Source organism: Lycorma delicatula, chromosome 1 (assembly GCF_047948215.1).
Source record: "Lycorma delicatula isolate Av1 chromosome 1, ASM4794821v1, whole genome shotgun sequence".
NCBI classification, from domain to species: Eukaryota; Metazoa; Arthropoda; class Insecta; order Hemiptera; family Fulgoridae; genus Lycorma; species Lycorma delicatula.
In genome coordinates, this window is record NC_134455.1 from 327,786,191 (window position 1) to 327,807,963 (window position 21,773).

The following is a 21,773-nucleotide window of genomic DNA, read 5'->3' on the forward strand; positions in this document are numbered from 1 at the left end:
AACATAAATACATACTTCTTTCCAAAATGTTTTAGTATTATTGAGAATTTCAGTAGTGAGTCATTGCAAAAATCATTGAGAATTGCAAAAATCCCTACCCAAAACTACAACCAATCACCGTACTTTGTTTTAAAGCTGCTGCAGTAGTTATTTCCAGCAAAAAAAAAATTAATTTTATTATTTAAAAGACAAAATCTTTTAATGATATACACAAGATCTGTTCAGAAAATAACTGAACATTTTTAATTACGAGCCAATGGAGATATTTAGTGATATGCAGTTGGCAGCATTGTGTTTTGCACAACCTCTCTGTAACCAGATGTTCTTAGATTGTTGATATCTCGTTTAGTTTTCATGTTATTGTTATTTGAGTGCATTCTGTTAGTAGTAATTTTTGTAATGTGTGATTTTCACACATAAGATGTGTGAAAATACAACATAAAATTTTGCATGAAGCTGGAGAAAACTTTCACAGAAACGTTTCAACTTTTGAAACAAGCTTACAGAGATGATACTCTGAGTTGTATGCATTTTACGAATGGTTTTCACGATTTAAAAGTGGTCGTCAGACAATTGAAGAAGACCCTCAACCAAGAAGGCCTTCGACTTCAACTGATTACACTCACATTCAGAAAATAAACAATCTGGTGTGTGCAAATCGCTGACTCACTGCCAGAGAACTTGCAGAAGAGGTTAGGATCTCAATTGGATCATGATAATTTGACTGAAAAATTGAACATGTATCGAGTTGCAGCTGTTTGTTCCTCGTTTGATAACCTAACAGCAGAAAAAATACCGAGTGGATGTTTGTCAGCAACTTCTTGAACAAGCTTATGATGAAACACTTATGCAAAGGATCATAATGGGAGATGAATGCTGGGTTTATGGTTACTACATTGAGACAAAAGTTCAATCTCACAATGGAGTGACAAAGGATCTTCATGCTGCAAGAAAACATGTCAATCTTGATCCAATGTCAAAGTGATGCTCTCTGTTTTTTTATTTTAATGTAATTGTGCATTTTGAATACTTGCCTCAATGTGTATCACCTTGAGGCATGCAGGCAAAAGTGATCCATGCATACTATTAAGGTTACATGAAAAAAATCCCCAAATACAGACCAGAGTTGTGGCGAGACAACTCATGACTTCTTCACCATAACAATGTTCCTGCACATTTAGTTTTGTGCCAAAAATCAGATGACTGTCCTCCCTCAGCCTACCTACTCGCCAGAACTGGTTCCTTGTGATTTTTTTCTTATTTCCAAAATTAATCAGTGATGAAAGGAAGCCATTTTAAGACTATTGATGACATTAAAGCAAATTTGTCAAGGACCTCAAATGCCATTTCAAATCCAGGACTGCTTTGCAAAATGGAAACACAGCTGGGAAAAGTGTGTGAATAAGGGTGGGGAGTACTTTTGAAGGAGACACAGACCAATAACCTGTAAAATTAATAATAAAGATTAAAAGAATTAAGTCTGGTTATTTTCTGAACAGACCTTTTATACATACACACTTAAATCACACTTTATTTTTAAAAATTATATAAATAACATTGTTTTATATGGAGTTTTTGTCTTGCAAGAAAAATTAAAAAAAAAAGTTTGCAAAACTGTATCTCCTGCAGTTTGATGTAAATTATAGAACTGTTGAGTAAATCCAAAAAAAATCTGAGTTGAAAAGCATATTTTATTAGGTTTGGCATAAATTTACTTTGTTAAACAGTCAGTTTCCAAATAAAACTTCAAGACAAAATTTGTAGTTTGTGAGAAAATCATTGCAATTAAAAAATCTACATACAGTACAGCTAATACAGCATAAATTCTTAAGTACTCAAGTTTTTTTTTAGAAAAACACAAATAACAAGCAATATTAATAAAACCCATTGTGATAATCTTTAATTCAATATTCTGAGTTCACTTAACTGAATACAATCAGTTCATAAAGAAATGTGTGCAACCCGTAATATGCTGCTTCTTAATATGCTCAGGAATTATAGGGACACATAGTAAAGATGCAGAACATCTTGCCTGCTTACACCATTTAATTCTGACTACAAACCATACAAAAGTAAGTAAACAATTTTTCCTTAAGTAAAAGAGAAAGACAAATGCACAAATAATAGTAATTAAAATCAGATATAAGAGTTACTTTCAACACATTTCACTAACTGAATCTTCATCTTCATCAGTCTCTCCATTAACTTTTTTTCTTTTATCACTTAACCTAGTATGATTGTCACTATTATTTTCTGAACTAAGCTTATCTTCAGAATTTTCATCACTGTCTTCTGCAGAGTCATCCATATCCTACATAAAAAGAAAAAATGAATATGTAGATGTATCATTCAATACAAACACAAACAGTTTAGTCATTGACTGCAGTGACTGTTCCAAGTTCATACTACATTCAAAACAGAGTTGTTACTTTTAAAAATGTCAATCAAGATGAAACTGGTTTAATAATAGAAGAAAGTTTCCAATAATGCACTCTGAAACTCAGGTACACCCATTACTGTTAACTGGAGAACATTATTTTTCTGCTCTCTTGTAGAGTGTGTTCAGACCAAGAATTTTTCTTTCTTTGTAAATGAATCAGACTGAAAACTTTAGCAATGTTTCAGAAATGAAAAGGTTTACACCATCTAAAATTAGTCCACGCTTCTACCACTTTTTTTAAAAACTAAGGAATACATTTTTTCAAAATATATTAAAAAATTAATAAATTATATCATCCTTCAGTGAATAACTGATAACTGATAAGAGCATTTCATAATAAGAAAAATAAAAAATTCAATACTATGGACAAACAAAAATTATGCTAAATTCCATTAAAAATATCTTTAAGTACAGTACTTCAGTTAGAAAAAAAATATGAAAAGTAAATTTTTAATATTTCTAGAAAAGCCTACATATTAAAATAGGTTATAAGAAAAAAAATTGCCTGACAACCATTTCCCAGTTTTTAAACAAATATTTTAAATTATACAGATAACAAAAGATTCCATTTTCAATTTTTTGCATTCTCTGTAGAGCATTGCATTTAACTACAACTTTTTTATTAATAAAAATTTTTAGTTAATATGGTATGGGAGGAGCTGTTTATAAACGGTTATAATTTTAATCTTAAATTATTGACCATAAAAATGCAGTTGAAATTACATCTTTTGACAGAACAATGTAAAATGTAGATCCCTGCTTCAAGATGTAAAACACGGAGTGTAACACATCTGTTTTTATGAGATCAAGAAAGATCCTACAGATGATAAGTATCAAAGTAAATAATGTCCTGAAGCATTTATTGGGTAATTTTACTAAATCTTACACTCCTGGAAAGAATTTGTTATTAGATGAGGCCATGGTTTTTTTTCAAAGAAGATTGTCATTTTGACAATATATTAAGAATAAGCAGCACAAATATGGAATTAAGCTCTACAAGCTTTGCAGTCCAGATGATTACATTTTAAACAATCTTATTTATATAGGTAAAGATACTTTATCAAACCCTGAAAGAGGTCACATCTTTGAAGTTGTGACTTGTTTGATGCAAGATTATATCAGGATGGGCCACTCACTTTTTTTTAGAAAACTTCTATAATAGTGTAAACCTAAAGGAGCACCTCAAGCAATATGTGAATACCTGATGAATATGTGTGGGACCTTACAGACAAATCGAGGTGGAAACTCAGTAGTTATTAGTGCAAAGCTAAAGAACGGTGAAAGCAAAAGCTGCCAGAAAGACTTTGTAGCTGTCATAAAGTGGAAAGATAAAAGAAATGTACAAAGTGATTCACGAGTATTAATCTACTAATAAATTACAGTCTCCTAAGAAAACAACCCTGCAGGTCAATTGAAGAAAATGTTGATTTTGACAAAAATGATTCATAAAAAAGTACACAAATTTTATTTTTGAAATGAACTGCCTACAATAGACAAAGTGCTACAAATTGTAAATGACAATAACGATTTACCAAATTTCCAACAACAACTTTTTATAAATTTTTAAAAAGTATGAATTTTAAATATGAAAAATGGGGCTGGGAAAGTGCTTTAATTAATAGGGATGTTATTATATGGCAAAGAAATTACCCCAATGAAATAAAGAAATAAGAAAAATAAGGTGTAGAATATATTATATGAATGAAACCTGGGTCAACAAAGACTATATGAAAAGTTTTTTTTTTTAAAGATAAATCTGTGAATTCGTCAAACAAGCTATTCTGTGTGGCTTATCAACCGGTAATAAGGTTCCATCAGTTAAAGGTAGGTGTCTCATAATTAAGCATATCAGCAGCGACAATGGGTTTGTCAATGGTGGCCTCTGGAGTTTTGAATCTAAATCTACAAGAAACTATTACAACAAGATGAATGTCTTTTAGAAAATGGTTTAGCAAAGCTAACTCTTCTGGAAAATTGTATTTAACAATGCCACTTATCATTCATGCAAAAAGGAAAAAATTCCACCAGTCTTGGAAAAAAATATCAAAATGTGACTTAGTTTAAAAGGAGTAATTTTTGGACGATAAACTTAAGTCCAATCATCGCATAAGGTTTCATGTATTAAAAGTAATTTTAACGTGTATAAATTAATGAGTTAGCAAGATCTATTGATAAAACTGTGCTTTGATTACCTCCTTCTGAACTCAGTCCAACTGATTTATTTTGGGGAAAATCAAGTTACGTAGCACAGGATATACTACTTTTAAAATATCTGATGTTGAAAATTTATGCTTAAAAGCCATCAATTAAACAGGCCAGCAAGAATGGAAAAACTGTATAAAATATGTAACGAATACTGATGAACCAAAATATTGGGAATTGGGTAACATAATAGAAAACAAAATTGAGCCTCTCATTGTATTCCTTAATACCAATAGCACTATGGATTTCTTGCAATCAGATGACAATAACTGATTTATTTATCACAGAAATTTTATTATCTAAAATATTAGTGCTTATATTGTAAGTGGATAATTGACAGTTTCATAACTCTTAAAAAACTCAAAGAAACTACATAACAATAAACAATTTTAATGAATAAAATAGTCATGGTTTATCAAATGTGCTGTACTGTGCTGTACAAGGTAAGAAATATTTTATTGATCATTCAACATGTCTTAATTTATTAAATTTAAAATGTTTATAATTTTTGTAAAATATAATAGCTTGTGGTTACTGAATATTTATGTCGTTTAGTTTCTTTTATATGGATTTATAGGAGAAGTTAGTGAATCGGTCACCTGAACAGTCATACACACAGTTTTTTTTACTTAAACTCGATAAGCTAACTGAATTAGGTATAAGCAATTTTACTTCCTTTTTAGTGGTTCTAAAAACATAATTATTAGTTATATCATGGCAAGAAGAGATGTTTTGAATATAAATAATCGCTTTTTGTTTAATTTTTTAAAATATTTAACGTACAGAAAAAATAACAACTACATGACAACTTATGTATTAAGTCCTATGTTTAATATACTGAACTAAAATTTATCACATAATTTTATAATTTCAATGTAGTGGTGAATTTAAATTACACACTTGCAAACCAAAATATTTTTAAAAACTGATTAATATTAAATATAGTTTTCAAAACCAATGAAGATAAATACCGTTTACTTTAAAATTTGGATTCAAATCCAGTCAGAAATGGTATTTTTAATACATGACAAAATTCATTTCTCATAAGTGACCATAAATGGGCAGTTAAGCTTGTAGTTTCTAAAATAAATAATTATTACTTTATATAATTCATTACTACTCCTGGAGAAGAATGTGTTAAAAAACTAATATACAGGGTGATTCAAAGAAACAGGAAATCTTAAAAATTAAATAAAGTTAATGAAAAATTTTTTTTAGAAAATTAATTTTATTTCATGTAATTGTACAAATGTTGCCATTTTAGGATACATACATTTTAGTTTATTTTTTAAAGATGACATCTTGCAGGTGACCTCCTCTTCTACGTAAACACTCACGAAGTCTCTTTGTTAAATTGTTCATGATTTGACGTAACATCTCAATTGGAATTTCCGCAATTGCTTCTCGGATCTTTGCCTTCAGTTCTTCCGTTGTAGCAGGTCTATTGTGGAACATTTTGCTTTTAAGGTGACCCCACAAAAAGTAATCACAAGTTGAGAGATCAGGCGATCTGGGAGGCCATCTAATGTCAACATTTCGTGAAATGACACGTTGTCCAAACAATCGGCGTACAGCTGCCATCGATATTCGTGCAGTATGTGATGTTGCTCCGTCTTGTTGAAACCAGGCTGTGATAATAATTGGTGGAAATCTCTTTTGTTGTTCCACAACAAAGGTTTCAAGCATGGCTACGTAACGAGCCGACGTCACTGCAAGACCGTTGTCATCCTCAAAAAAATAAGGGCCTATAACACCGTAAGATGACATAGCACACCACATGGTCACTTTCTGGCTGTGCAACAGACGCTGGTGTAGCTGCGTAGGATTTTCTTGTGCCCAGTATCTGAAATTTTGCTTGTTAACAAATCCACTGAGGTGGAAATGCGCTTCATCTGACATCCACAGTTCGTGAACTAACTCTTCGTTATCATTTATATTCTGAAGCATTACATTACAGAATTGTGCTCGCACAACTGTATCGTTCGGTTTCAGTTCCTGGATGATCTGCAACTTGTATGGATGGAATTGCAAGTCCTTCACTAACATTCTTCGAACACTTGAACTATGCAATTGTAAAGAACCTGAGAGACGACGGATTGACCGATGTGGACTTTGTGTGACAGCATCTTGTAAAGCTTGAACATTCTGTGGTGTACGGACGGTTCGCTCACGGCCTGGAGGTCTCTTTTTCATTGCCAAACTAGTTTCCTCAAAATTAGATATCCAAGTTTTAATTGCATGTGCTGATGGAACACGGTCATGCCGTCCCAGATTAAAATGACGGTGAAATTCTCAACGCGCTCTCTCCACACTGTCATTGTTTTTGTAAAACGCTTTGATAGCAAATGCACGTTGCGCACCACTTCAAGGATCCATGACAACTAAATGGCAGGTTAGGTTAGAGAGGCTGGTGCCACTTATCAAGTGGTACCAATCGCCCACGGCTATCAACACAACTTTCAAAATTTCCCGTTTCTTTGAATCACCCTGTATTATATGGATCATGTAATGGCTAAGGCAATAAACTACATTCTTTCCATAATATTTTTAATTTCTCAGGGAATGTACACTGAAAACTAAATGAAATACAAGTTACATTTAACAAACCAGTTCCCGTAGTCTGATTAAGCTAAACAGCACGGGATCCAATTTCTCAGCAAGCAAGGAAAAACATTTATTCAATTTTTTCCCATCAATTAACATTTATTCAAATGCTAACCACAATAGCAAATTTAAAAAAAAATCTACTCCAATATAGTATAAAAAGTTAAAAAACATTACCTGGCTCAAAATTTCTTCCCCTTTCATATTCCTGTGTTTCATATTACCAAGGAACCATGCTTCCATACAACCAAATTTTAGAAATATGTGTCGAATGTCAAATAAAACTGATTCCATAAGTGCTCGAACAAGGGGCAAATAATGCTGCATGGAGGCATCTCTTGTTACCTGACAACAAGATACAACTTTTGCTTAGGCAATTAAATGTATTTATTTTGTTAAAATTATTGACAAACCTTAAAATAGAAACCTTAAAATTATTGACTTAAACCTGAAGAACACATGAGGATCACTATATGTTTCGTTCAACAGCGACATTACTGTTTTAGAATTTTCATATATATTTCTAAAACATTTCTTTCTTTTTTATTCAGTCATCATTTTGTTCCTGTACTATTTGACCTATTGTGTACCTGAAAGAAGAATGGGGCATTGTGTCTGCCCATATATTTACATACTTATTTTGTTTAATTTCATTTTCATAAACAAACATTTTGTTATTGAACACAGTATGTGGGTTGTGTTGTGTGAACACTTTTTGTCTTGGAATTTGATTTTGGATTCGGATTAAGCATCATTAGAAGATTACAAAAGTACATAAAATATATAAATATCAATTCTGTAAATCAATTGTAAGACCCCAAAATTGTGAAAAGGTAACTTTTTAGCAATTGAAAAAAATCCTATAAAATCGCCAAAACATGAGATAAATAAATTATATTAATTTCCCATATGTAGGACGCCAAAAAATTTATTAAAAACATAACAAACCCATTTGTGCCACCTGAAAATTAAAAAAAAATTTTTTTAACTTATAATTAGAAAAACGTGTAACTTTTTTATTCTAACAGATGCTGAAAAGGAACCAATGTCATATAAGACTATAAATTATGATTAACATGAAAGTACTGATTTGATCGGCCACCAAATAATAGTGTGTGGCTTTTATATGGCTAGCCACAAAAAAAATTTTTTTTTTCATTTTTATGACTACATATTTTATGTTTACAATTTTAATGTTTTAAGTTTAATATGTAATTTTTTAAAAAGAAAAAGTTTCATTAACTGATGATGAAGGAAACCCTCAAAAGCGCTTTTATAAAATAACAATAAGCATAAAGTAAGAAGCATTACTGAATTCTATACTATTGGTGGTAAACTGTTTTATAATTTTGTATTTGATATATATGAGGTGTGTTCAAAAAGTAATGAGAATTTTGAAATTTCACAGATTTATTAGTCCAATTCTTGCGAATTTTTCGTTGATGTATTGATAAACATATCTGAAAAGTATCTGTACATTATTAGGCATATTGGATGTTTAGTCAGCTGTCAAAAGGATAACACATGTTTTGATACGATCAGCAATTTTTTATTTGTATAAATAATGGATCAGAGAATTTGTATTAAATTTTGCTAAAAGAATGGAATAAAGTGTTTTAAAAATGTTAAATATTGTTTTTGGTGAGTCTGCTAAGAGTAAAGCAAGGGTTTACGAGTGGTATAAGTGTTTCCAAGATCATGAAGACATCTGAAGATGATGAGTGCCCTGGACGCCCCAGCACACAAACAACCGATGAAAAAGTAGAAAAAGTGAAAAATAATTATGAATGATCGCCGAATCACAATCAGAGAAGTCGTTGATGTTGTTGGGATAACAATTGGCTCATGCCATGAAATTTTTCAGATGTTTTTGGTATGAAACTTGTGAGCAAAATTTGTTCCCAAATTGTTGAATTTCGAACAAAAACAGCAGCAAATGGAAGTTGTTCAGGAATCACTAAATGATGTTAACAATGATGCAGAACTACTGAAACGTGTCATAACAGGTGATGAATCATGGGTTTGCAGATATGATGTCGAAACTAAGCCTCAATCGTCCCAGTGGAGGCATTCTGGATCACAAAGACCGAAAAAAGTTCGACAAGTATGGTCAAATGTGAAGGTTCACAGTGTTCAATTTTAATGGCATAGTGCATCATGAGTTCTTGCCACAAGGTCAAACAATCTATATACTGCTTCCTGGAACCATGCAAAGTTTTAAAATATTTGGTAAAAAACCAAGCATAAAATAATATGTTTTCCTGTTGGAATGTTATTGAAAAAATCGTCAGTAATCAGCTTAGACTTGAACTATTGTACAATATAAATATTGTATAATCAATGTACTTATTACACTGAATTTAAGGAGTATCAACTAGAAATATTTATACAGTTCACAATAACCTAATTTGCAGTACTTACTTACAATATATATACTGAAAACTGAAAAAAACTTTATTTACACTTGCGTTTTGAAAAACAAGGACCCCCAATCCTTCTAAGCAGATAGCACAAACAGTTATTGATCTTTTCCTATTAGTTTTAAAAGTAGGTCCTCTCTTTATACAAACAAAGCAAGTCTTTTCCTTTTTCCTGGTAATTTTTCCAAGCTGGCAATTCTTTGAGATGGCCATCACCTACTACCAAATTCTGTCGATGAGTATTCCATTCTTCAGTGATAGTTTTTATGATGTCAACAAGAAAACAATATTCAGGTAGGGGATTTCTGTTATTGCTGGTACAGTTTTCTTTATTGATTATGTAAGAATTTATTATCATTCTGGCAAAGAGGTTGGAAACCACCTTCTTCCAATATTTTATAGTTCTGCACTGGGCTTGAATTTTTGAGAAGCATCATACATACTGTGGCTGATTTACTTTTAGAAGTTTGCTGTTGTCAAGAACATGAAAAAAAAAATCTGATGGGGATACCACATGACTTCTAAATTTTTTTGAATTTTGGGATTTTTTGAACTCTTTTGGTCCATTCAATTGCAATCAAAAGGGGAGGTGCACAACTAGATATTACAACAGTCCTAAATCCAAAATTTCATCATTCTACAGCTAATTGTTTTTGAGTTATGCGAGATACATACATACGTACATACAGAAGTCACACTGAAACTAGTCAAAATGGATTCAGGGATGGTCAAAATGAATATTTCCATTGAAATCTGAAAACCAAGATTTTTTGCACTCACAATACTTCTTTTACTTTGTAGAAGGAAGCAATTAAGTAAAATTTGAAATCGGTTTCTAGTAAACATTTTTGGAAACCAAGGTGTTTCTTGGTTGTCGGTAGTTGACCAATAAGAAGGAATGGTTGGTTTTCTAATAAGATCCATATTGTGAATCACTATGATAAACGCCCTTGTCTCATTCTATACTATTGGGATCTAGTTTTGTTTACGACTACAAGGTGAAATATTGTCTGACAATGTTGTAATAATCTGTTTAGCATAATGATTGTGTTCAATTACAAACATATTCAAAAGGGCTCTGTGAAAAAGAAATTAAAAAAATCTATAGGCTATTCTATTCAAGAGGTGGACAGTGTTTTGGGCCTGGTAATTCATTGTAAGAAAAATCATGAATAATATTATCAGGTGTTTCATCATTTATGCTTAAACAAATATCATTGTCAGTAGATCTAACAGATCTATCTTCAGACTCAGAGGAATAACTACTAAACACACTTTGATTTATTTGTGAACCTAAGGTAGACTTAACAGTTTGATTTGATCTAGGCACAGGCCTACCATGTTGTCCTGATGTACTAGGTTGATTTAACCTATCACAATCACTACCACAAAATTGACCCTCATTTTCATTTTCTGGCAGATAGATTGCATTAGCATCACTGTCACAGCAAAATACATCATCCAGCTCTTCTTCAGTAGCTAACGAATCAATGTCTGAGAAGTCAGTATCAAGTAATCTGTCTACTTCACTACATCCAAGATTTTCATGTGCCATTTCAGCACATGAATCCAAAACACAATACACTTTTTTCATTAAAAAAAAAAGTAATACATACAACAAAATAATAATAAAATAAAACAAAAACTGAACAATGAATGCACTGCATAGAAAGTCACGATATAACCTCACATACAACAACAAATAACGCATGTTGCGAACTGTCAGTGTTAACATATCAGCTGTTTTGTAGCGTCTGCTTATTATTTTTTTGTTTAGTCAAAGCAAGCCTTTTTTTTCCAAAAACCATTGACTACTAAAAGAGATATTGCATATACCACACAGTAGTTCAAAAGAATCAAATTTTGTAAAGCCAATAAAAAATAAATTATATAATTTACAAAATACATAGTGGTGATGAATCATCACTGTGACACTTTTTGCACAGAATTATGGTGGAGGTAGATCGCCACCATGGCATTCAAAGTGTTAAAAGTTATTACATTATTATAATAGATTTGCTGTTTGACTAAACTAAATTTTGTTGCTTTCTGTGCAAATGGAACAATGGTACAATTCAAATTATTATATCAGGAAAGAATGCCCAAAATGTAAGACTTATAGGCCTGGACATAATAATGTACATCCCCCACTAGTTAACTGGGAAATCATTCTTCTCCACCAATCCATATAAAGTAAGGGCCTTTTAAAAATTCTGTTAAGGATGAATGAAAATGGTGGTGGATTTCATTATTTAAAAGAAAAAATTTTATGTTAGTGATGTTAAAATCAAGGAAGGAATTTTTATTGGTCCCCTTTAATTTGAGATGGGGAATTCAAAGAACTGTTAAGCCAAGTTGAAAAATCAGTGTCGAGGACATTTAAAAGTGTTGGGCAAACGTTTTTTAGGAAATCCTAAATCCCCTACTACCATGCCATTGTGGGTGAATTATTTATTAGTCATATAAATATGTCACTAAAAATATTCATTTCTTGGATTCAAACCTGGATTTATTTCTGGATAATCTGTGTAATCAGTGATAAACATGGGGAATGCTTCCAAGAGCAAATCTGTCATGGAAAACAAGTACCAGCAACAATGGAGTGCAAGGATGCTTACAGATTATTAGTGGACACTAGACAAAAGGAAAACAACACATTTTACATTTTATAAAGTTTATCTACTTATCACAAAAAAAAAGATGGGTACTTATCACAAAAAAAAGATGGGATGCTACTTATCACAAAAAAAAAGATGGAGAAACTCAATTCACATATTGAATTCAACTGAAAAGTTCTATTAGAATTACATATTTTGTTCCCTGTGTAAAAAAAGTTTAATTTTGTTTCTTGATGTAACCAACAGAAATGCTGAATACTAATGTAATGAACATTAATTTTTACCTTTGTATGATTACAAACAGACTGCAGAAATCGTGTTGTCACCTGCATCTTCTTCATACTCAACGAAGCATCATAATGACAATCAACAAACACATCTTCAAAAGTAGCAATCGCATTACTTTTAATAAGACGAAGTATACTTAACATACCCTGTAACAGAAACAACACATTCTTAAAATGTATAAATTTCATTTAGTGGTTTAAACCAAATTTTCTTATAGATTTCTTACCAATTCTTACAGAATTAATGTGTATTTCAAAAGATTTTTAGAGCCACAAACAATCTCCAACAAATTTCCTGTTTATCTCTATGCTCTATCTCCCTTTAAAAAAAAATCAATTTTCAATAATTATAACCAGAGATATCAATCACTACAATGGTTTGAAGCCCTTTGGTCTCCTATTTGGGAATGCTCAGAACTATGAAGAATACTTCACACACCGTGCTATGCTGCTACTGCAAACTCAAACGTACAGTTGGTTCATTGTTTTATCACTGCTGTTTCTTGAACAATTTCACGCTAAAACAATTTTGAAATGCACATCAAATCAATGTTTAAAATATTCTTTAATCACTCCCTCCAAATTCCAGCCCTTGACGTTAATTAGCTTTGGAGATGTATATTTTGCAATAAAAAACACTTTATTACAAATGTCTCAGGAACTACTAAATCAATTAGTCGTCTTTTGAAGCTTAAAGAGTATTTTCACATGCATTTGGTTTCATTTAAATACATTCATTTTTCATTGAGATATTGTATTTTAGAATATTGCAAAATTTTATAAGCATTAATAAAAAAACAGAAAAATGAGCTGAAAAATAATGTTTTTGAAAAGAAAAAGTCACATTTCAACTCTTTTTTCAATTTAGTCCAAGTAGGCCCAGAAATTCCTGTATGCTTAAAAGTTATGGATTTTTTTTTTGCAAAATGCTTATTTGCAATAACAAATTAACTTACAGCATCCAGCTTGGGAGTACTTTTTAGACAACATTAAGAGCTGTTTTTCTACAAAATTTGAAGTTTAAAAAAAATGAAAAAGCTACTGAGCTTCAAACACAGCTTCTTTTTTTTTGCTTTTTTGCATATTGCACGTGACCTAATTATGAAATTATTATCTTTTACGTATCAAATTTATAGGTCAAGTGAACACCTAAAACTTTTTCCTGATATTTTTTTACTGAAGTGATTTCTAGCTGAACTATATGTAATTTTCATATCACTCAGGCAATTTTTTACAATTTACCCTTTCTAAAATCTGATTCATGTTACATTTTTGTTAGAAACATTAGTTTTCATCAGTTACATCAACATGCCAACTTACACAATGATATGAATTTTTCCCAAATCAATATCTAATGCTCCTGATCTATAACATATTTGACAAAGTTTTAATAGTGTGCTAATTTTCACAAACATCCTTTAAGTTCATTAAAACATTTATCTGCCTTAATTCTCTTTCAAAGTACCTTCATCTCAATAACATTCGCAATTAGAGATAACATGTGTTTCTTTTAACTCACAATCTAGACATATTCATTATTAACAGTCATAAAAGTTTTAAAATTTTACTTAAAATTTTTCCTTAAAATTCTTGTTAAAGATCGAGTTACATAATGATAAATTACCATTTCTTATCATCTCCTCAGATAATATCATTCATTCTATTGCTTTAATATCAACTACTTAACTCAAGCTATAATACATGCTACATTCATTAAAACTTCTATAACCACCTTATCCCTGCCACTGAATGCCCTTCTCATTGAAAACTTTCTTCCCTACTGCTGTTAAATAGTTCTTAAAGCTTATTTTTTCCCCATTATTACTGCTAAACAACACTGCTCCTTCACGTATTCAGTCTCCCTTGAAATTTAATGATAGCCTTCTTTAACAAATTTCCTTCAAGTAATAACAGTGTTAATTATTTTGGTGTAAAGAAAACATATGCTCTCCGCCACCTCTGTAATCTTATCTTCTAATCTTGTCTGCCATCTATTCAATTTGTATTAGAAAATCAACTTAAGCAACTCTCTTGGAACTTTCTTCAAAAACAAATCAAACTCAACAATCCACATTAATGACTCCCATCAAATGACTTAAAGCATTCACATGAAAAAACTTTGTCCAATTTTCAGTTCCCTACCTGACACCTCTTTATTTTCCAGATAACTTACAGTACACTTAATCTCTTTCCTGGTGATGCCATCATTGTAAATTGCAAACAAACTGACAGTCATCAAAGCTCCTCCTATAACCAGGAATATTTCTTCTGCGATGCTTCTACATTTTGTTGTAATGCAACAATACAGCATCATTCCACATCCAGGTCTAAACCCATAATTCCCTACCTGAAATCAGTGTTCTTTCATTAATACAAGGGACATTCAATAATAACAAGACAAATTGATGTAGAAAAAAAAATGATTTCTTCAATGACAATGAAACTTAAACCACTTTTCATCATAATCTCCCGCAACATTTAGACACTTAACCCACTGTTTTGTGAACTTTCTGATTTCCATAGCATAGAAGTCTTTACCTTGCCTTGCAGTTTGAATCATTCATGTACCGCTTATTTGACCGCTTCATTGTCGTTGAATTTCTTACTGCATAGTCTTTGAGCAAGTCGAACAAATGAAAATTTGGCAGGACAAGGTATGGGCTTGGAAACACCAAGCCCATGGGGTGGAAACACCTCCCAGCCCAACTTCTCAAGTGTTTCTCCAATTCTCTGAGCGATGTGGGGGCATGTGTTCTCATGTAACTGGAATCACACCTTTTGAGAAAGCACTCTGATGTTTTCACCTTATCAGGAACTTGCGAGTTCTAGAAGACTGTCAAAATCACTTTACCAGCTGAAGTATGACTTAAATTTTTTTGGTGGATGAATCCAGATGTTCCCACTCAAGACTTTGCCATTTGGATTTGGCCTCAAAATGGTGTATCCATGTTTCTTACTAGAAAGTCTATTTCAAACTGTTTTTTCAGCTCAGAACAAATGCAAACCCAGGTGTCATTACGAGCTTGAGTCAACCGTCTTGGAACTCATCTCAAATATGTTTTGCAATAATTCGGCACGTCACGAATGACTGAATGTGCAATTCCAACACTAATAACTAATAAGACACTAGTTCCAACACTAATATGACTAATAAGACACTAATATGCCTGTCTTTGCAAATAATATCATTCATGTAATTTTGCAGTGCAGTACCCTGATCAGTCACACCTGTTCTGCCTGAATTAAACTATTCCACCCACTTATACACATTTCTGCAGTTTAAACACTTTTCACTATACTTTTAACATTCTTGAATAAATTTCCACCGGCTTCACATCTTCATATGGCAAAAATCTTATCAATGAACATTGCTCTTCCAGTGTACATGTTTCAAGCAGAGCTGACATTCTGAAATCAACAGAGGTTATGTTTAGATTAATTATGATCGAACAGCTAATTAAATGTGTTCCAAGATTGCCAACTTGACCCTCAAAACGTTTCACTGTCATTGAATGAACTGTTTTTTCTCTACATCAATTTGTCTCATAATTATTGAACGTCCTTCATATCTAGATATATTTATCACACTTAACATTTTTATACAGTTTACCCAATATTGGTAATAATGTTAATGGCCTATATGAGTTTTGCATCATAGGATCCTTATCAAATTTGTAAAAACTAAGATAAACTAATACATGGAACATCTACTAGTATTCCTAAATGTAAATAATGTTATCTATTTATACATTCACTGAAGAACAAAAATTTGATGCCGACAGCCACAGTAATCTATTTTATAATGAAATTTGCAATGTATGACAACCCCAAGCCTAAAAGTTATTCTAAACAACTGGTAATACAATTAAAACAGCTAATGACTAAACTTAAAACTTTTGTTGTATCAATGACAAATTGTAATCTAAAAAAATAATGATGATTATATTAATACGCTTTATCAGAAATTATTACCTTTACAAATACTCTCAGCACAATCCTGTTATCATTACTTTTTACAATGTTGTTAACTGCAACCAAATAATCCATTATCTTTGACCATACTTTAAAACGATCCTTAGATAAACCATTACGTGCAATGCAGGTTTTTAAAGTAGTCTCCATACCTTTTAGCACACCATCAATATACCAATTAATATTGCTCCTGCAACAATAAATATAAGCAATTAAGAATGTCATATTTATTTTATTTTTAAATAATATTTGTCTCATAACAGGCTGTTAGTCCAAATATAGTTCAGTAACTATCCTAACTATAGTTCACCACTCCTAAGAGTGCCATTATATAAACTCCAATGACTAAAGTAAATTAATAACATGTGCATTCAATCCATTAAAAATATATATATTTTAATTTTTATTGCATTTGAATGAGTTCTGTAGCGTCAAGAATAGCTTGATCAGCAATGATCATAAATCACTTATCCAAGTGATGGGTTGTAATTGTGTAAGAATCTTTTGCAGTAATATTACAATTCAATGCTTTAATGTAGACATTTTAATTCTTCCAGTTTAATAATTCCAAATACAACACTAGAATAATACTTTAATAATACATAAAAATGTAATTTTTATGTATTTTTTTAAAAAATACATAAAATATTAAAAATATAAAAATAATATTTGAAAAAAGTACACAAAATACAGTAAGTAGTATAAATTATTCAACTCAACCTCAGCACAGATGCATCTACCTCTTGTTACATTATGCATTTCTACCATATAAGCGCATTACCTTGTAATTATGTTTTTAAATGTGATGTCTTTCCATTAATTATTCTCTTTCCAATCTAAGTTAAGGTAGTTTTTTATTAATCTTCTTCATCTGGTAACAGAACAAAAGCTGCTTAAAATAGTTATGCATTGTATTGGTCCTGCGCTATAACTTGAAAACAGCTGCCTACCTTTCAAGGGAAAGTATATTACCCATTCTGCTATTACCCATTCATTAATTTCTATGCCATAAACTATAGTTTTATAATAAAAAATAAACTTCAGCACAAATATTTATAAATTAATGGCAAAATTAAATTCCATAGAATTTAATTTAAATTTATAACTTACTAAAATTAAATCAATTGTTTCAATTAAATTTATTTATATAAATTTTATTAAAATAAAATTAAACAATAAAAATATTGGATTTATATTGCGCTCATAGATGCAACAAACTTTTATGCATTTTTTTAACTCGAGATACTCTGACCAAAGGGACCGTATGTTCAGTATCACTTACTATTACACCATTATTTTCAGCATTCAGGAAGGTAATCAATCGATCAGCCCTACTCCAGAAGTCATTTTCAATTTCAATAACATGCTGGCTACATTCTGATCGCATATCAACATCCATAGAAGCAACCTTTTCTTAATGAAACTAATCCCTTATGCCTAAGAAGCTTGAAGTGGTCATGCAGTTTTTTATTATTTCCCAAATGAGATTAATTGGATTCAAGTGTGTGTGATAAGGAGGCAGTCTAAGAAAGAATGACTGTGTTCTTGTTAAATGTCAAGAGAAGTTACCATCTTGATTCAAAGGTTATAAAATCGAAGTAACTCACCCTTGAACAATGATTTTTCAAAGGAAATATTCCAATCTTTTTGCATTCCATTACTAGTTTACAGCTTGCCATAGTTGGAATTTTTTTAATTTTAATTCAACGATATGCCATGTTCTCAATATTAGTAGGCTATTAAATTGTAAGTTTTAATAAATTTTCTGTAACCCATTTTTTTAAATTCTGTTAACTCATATTTTCATTGTAGTACCCATTTTTGAGTAAGTGGTCACGTTAATATGGGATCAGAAACTAAATAATTTCTTCCTTCTGCTTAAATTATAACTCTTTCACCTTTGACCTGGTGGTTGGACTCTATCATTTCTTCCACCCTACTACAACATTTTTGGTTGAATGTTTAGTTAAACATAATTTCCATCGATATAAATTATATATCTCTTATTGTCAATATCTTTTATACTTTCAAGTAAGAAATCCTTTTTATGGCAAAATTTCCTCTTTCAAGCAACAATTCTCCATTACAAATTGTTGTCAAACAGTTAAATTTTAAATAGTTTAATATAATCTTTAATTTTTTCCCCCACCATGCTACCCTGAATGATGTTCAAGTTTATTTTGTAACTTTTCAGGTCTGTAATATTTTCTTAGTGAAGTAAATACTGTGTATTTGTTTCTCCTTAGTGATTCTTATAGCAGCTGATGATTTAAAACTGTGAAGCGCAGTTATAGGTTTCTCTCTCTTGCAATTTTTATTTGGAGTATTAAAACTTGGCCACCCCTCTTAAACTATGTCTTAAGGTTCATTTTTTATGCATGTTACAGCACAGGCATATTTACTGTAATGAAGATGAACTTGTTGCAATGGTATAAGGAAATTTTCATCTGATTTCTTGTACTTATTGAAGATAATTTCTTCTTTCATAAATTTTAGCAGTGTATATAATTTCTTTGCTTTGTCAACAAAATTTTTTATGTTTTTTACTAACTTTAAATTACTGAATTCATAAAAAACAAACATCGTTACCAGATCTATTCAACAGGAATATGAGGTGTGGCTATTAAATAATGAGACTAATGCTGCTACAGAAGAACTACTTTTGCGCCAAATTTGTATGACTGACAGCTGTATAGTATGAAGCTTTCTCTTTTGATTATTACCACTCCAGTTTCTGTAGACATATTAGTCTGGCCATGGCCTTCATTAGGATAACATCTGTTTTTTGTTTTGCCGAAAAAATGATAAGTGTTTTATAAGAGCAAAGAATTTTCATGAAATTTCATGAAACTTATCTTTTATTAAAAAAAGTATATGGCAATGAATATTTATCACAAGCATGGGTTTTTGAGTGGTTTAAGCATTTCCAAGGTGGCCGAGAAGATGAAGATGATCAAAATTCAAAGTGATGATAATTGTTTTTTTTTATATTCATGGGTTTGTATGCTTTCACTGGATTCCTGAAGGTCATACTATTAATCAACATTACTACCTTGGGGTCCTTGCTCAACTTCGTGAAAAACTAAGAAAAAAAACGACCCGAACTGTGGAAGAACAAGTCATAGTTTCTTCATCAGAGCATCACACCAGTTCACACTGCATTTTCTGTTAAGATGTTTCTAGCCAATATAACATCCCAGTGTTAGACCATCCGCCTTATTCGCCTGACCTGGCACTATATGACTTTTATCTGTTCCCCAAGGTCAAATCTGTATTAAAAGGAACAAGATTTCAGACCCTTGAAGGTGTGAAAGAAAAAGCAGCACATGTCATGAAAGAGCTTACAGAAGAAGACTTCCAGCACTGTTTCAAACAATGGAAATTTTGCATGGAGTGTTGTAGGGATAGAGGAGGGATGTATATTGAAGGGGACAAAAATTAAATATGTATAAATTTAAAATAAAATATTTTACAGCATTAGTCTTGTTATTTAATCACACCTCGTGTATAAAAATCATAACTACATAAAAGTACAGAAAATTCTCAAAAATGTATCCAAAGAATATAAACCAAAGATACAGTAAAAAAAAAGAAAAGTGCAACAAAAATAACCTCTAAAGATACCACATGAATTACAGTACAAATGAATTTAATTAACAGATGGTATCTAAAACATAACAAATAGTAATATATTAAACTGTTTATCAGAAAAGTACTTACATTCATACAGCTCTGTTCTGGATTATAAATAAGTTTCTACTGTACAAGAGTGATTAATATAAAAAAATAATTCTAGCACATCGATGACATCGCTATAACAATTTTTATGATTGTAAAATGATGTTTTTGAAAATAACATATAATAGTTCTTCTACTTTCTATAGAATCCTACTCTATCATAGCACTAAATGTCTACTTATATTGGGAGTCATGTGTCAATAAAAACCATTATATAGTAATACAGGTTTTTTTATTAAAAACCACTATCATTTTCTACATTCCAGTCCTGCAGAATTACTAAATAATGATGATTACTGAATAATTACCGATTGAAAACTGGGAAAGTCTGTAAATGGCTATCCTTATCCGATGATAAATCACAGACGTCATTTTCTATGTCAACAGTTATTTTACGTAAGTCTTCAAGCTGATTTTCAGAGCAACTAATGAAATTTTGAAGAAGCATATTTAATTGCCTGTTAAATAAGGAACCTTGTTCCTTAATTCCTTTTGAGTCAAACCATGGTTGGCTAAGGAATTTATATGATAACTTACCTGAAACAAATAATAGATCCAAGTTTGTTATGAAAAACACTACTTCACAAATCTTATGAAATTAAAATAAAAAAAATAATCCTCAATGTTACAGTTTAATAGCTGTCAAGATTACCAGTTTTATTTTACTGTGCTCTCAGCTGAGAAAGGATTAAGCTACAACTGGTCAGAATCAGTTACTATGACCAATACCAAGAGCTAACTTTGCCAAACAAGATTGTCGAAGCCCTATATTGCAGTCTGGCACCTATAAAAAAGGGGGCTTCTGTAGTCAGTGCAGAGAGACAGAGACTACACCACAGGAAGAAAAAGAAGAAGGAGAAAACACTTAAAAACGAGGAGCTTGGCCGCTTCACCAGTTGACAGCCTTAGTCAAGCTCCCATGGCCTGATCTATTTACCAGTTGTTGAACCAAAACAGTTCTTTTTAGAACCATTTAAAAGTTAATTCTGACCATCTTAGTCAAGCTTCCAACTCCAACCACCAACTGGGGTGGGCTTAAACATTTATTTTTAGAATTACTTTCAAGTTTTCCAGCTGTTTGTATAATCTACTCTAGCTCACACACCAACCAGCTCTTTTCAAAGCCAACCTACTGAGAGGTGGATGCTAGTCTTGACTGTTACTGATAGCAACTGCAGCTGACTTACTAAATGGTTATTTAAAAAACCACCAATAATCTCAAGGTATCTCCTGCTCCTCTCTGGTGACATAATAAATTCATATAATACATTTGTTTTTGTTTCATTTTAAACAAAGTACCAGGGTCACTCAGAAAGTGGTCTGAGATAGAGATTATGCAAGTATGACTAAATGATATTTATCACATATGATCATTTGCATGGCATACTGCGAAGTTTCAGACCCATGTATTTAATTCCTGGTTTGTGAGTCAAGTAAAGCAAACAAGTTTGACAATTTCTGAAAAATGCATATACCTGAAGTTTTAGCTGTT

General features: G+C 31.4%; 1 protein-coding gene across 1 annotated transcript in view; it reads right to left on the reverse strand.

Moving 5' to 3' along the window:
* Positions 1–1,777: 1,777 nt before the first annotated feature.
* Fancd2 overlaps positions 1,778–21,773 on the reverse strand; it is a 163,485-nt gene continuing 143,489 nt past the window's right edge. The window contains exons 22-26 of the mRNA XM_075382103.1: positions 20,590–20,818; positions 16,544–16,733; positions 12,569–12,718; positions 7,424–7,591; positions 1,778–2,311 (exon numbers count right to left, since the gene is read on the reverse strand). Coding sequence (XP_075238218.1) covers positions 2,156–2,311; positions 7,424–7,591; positions 12,569–12,718; positions 16,544–16,733; positions 20,590–20,818 — 893 coding nt within the window. The 3' untranslated portion in view covers positions 1,778–2,155. The remainder of the gene's footprint in view (positions 2,312–7,423; positions 7,592–12,568; positions 12,719–16,543; positions 16,734–20,589; positions 20,819–21,773) is intronic.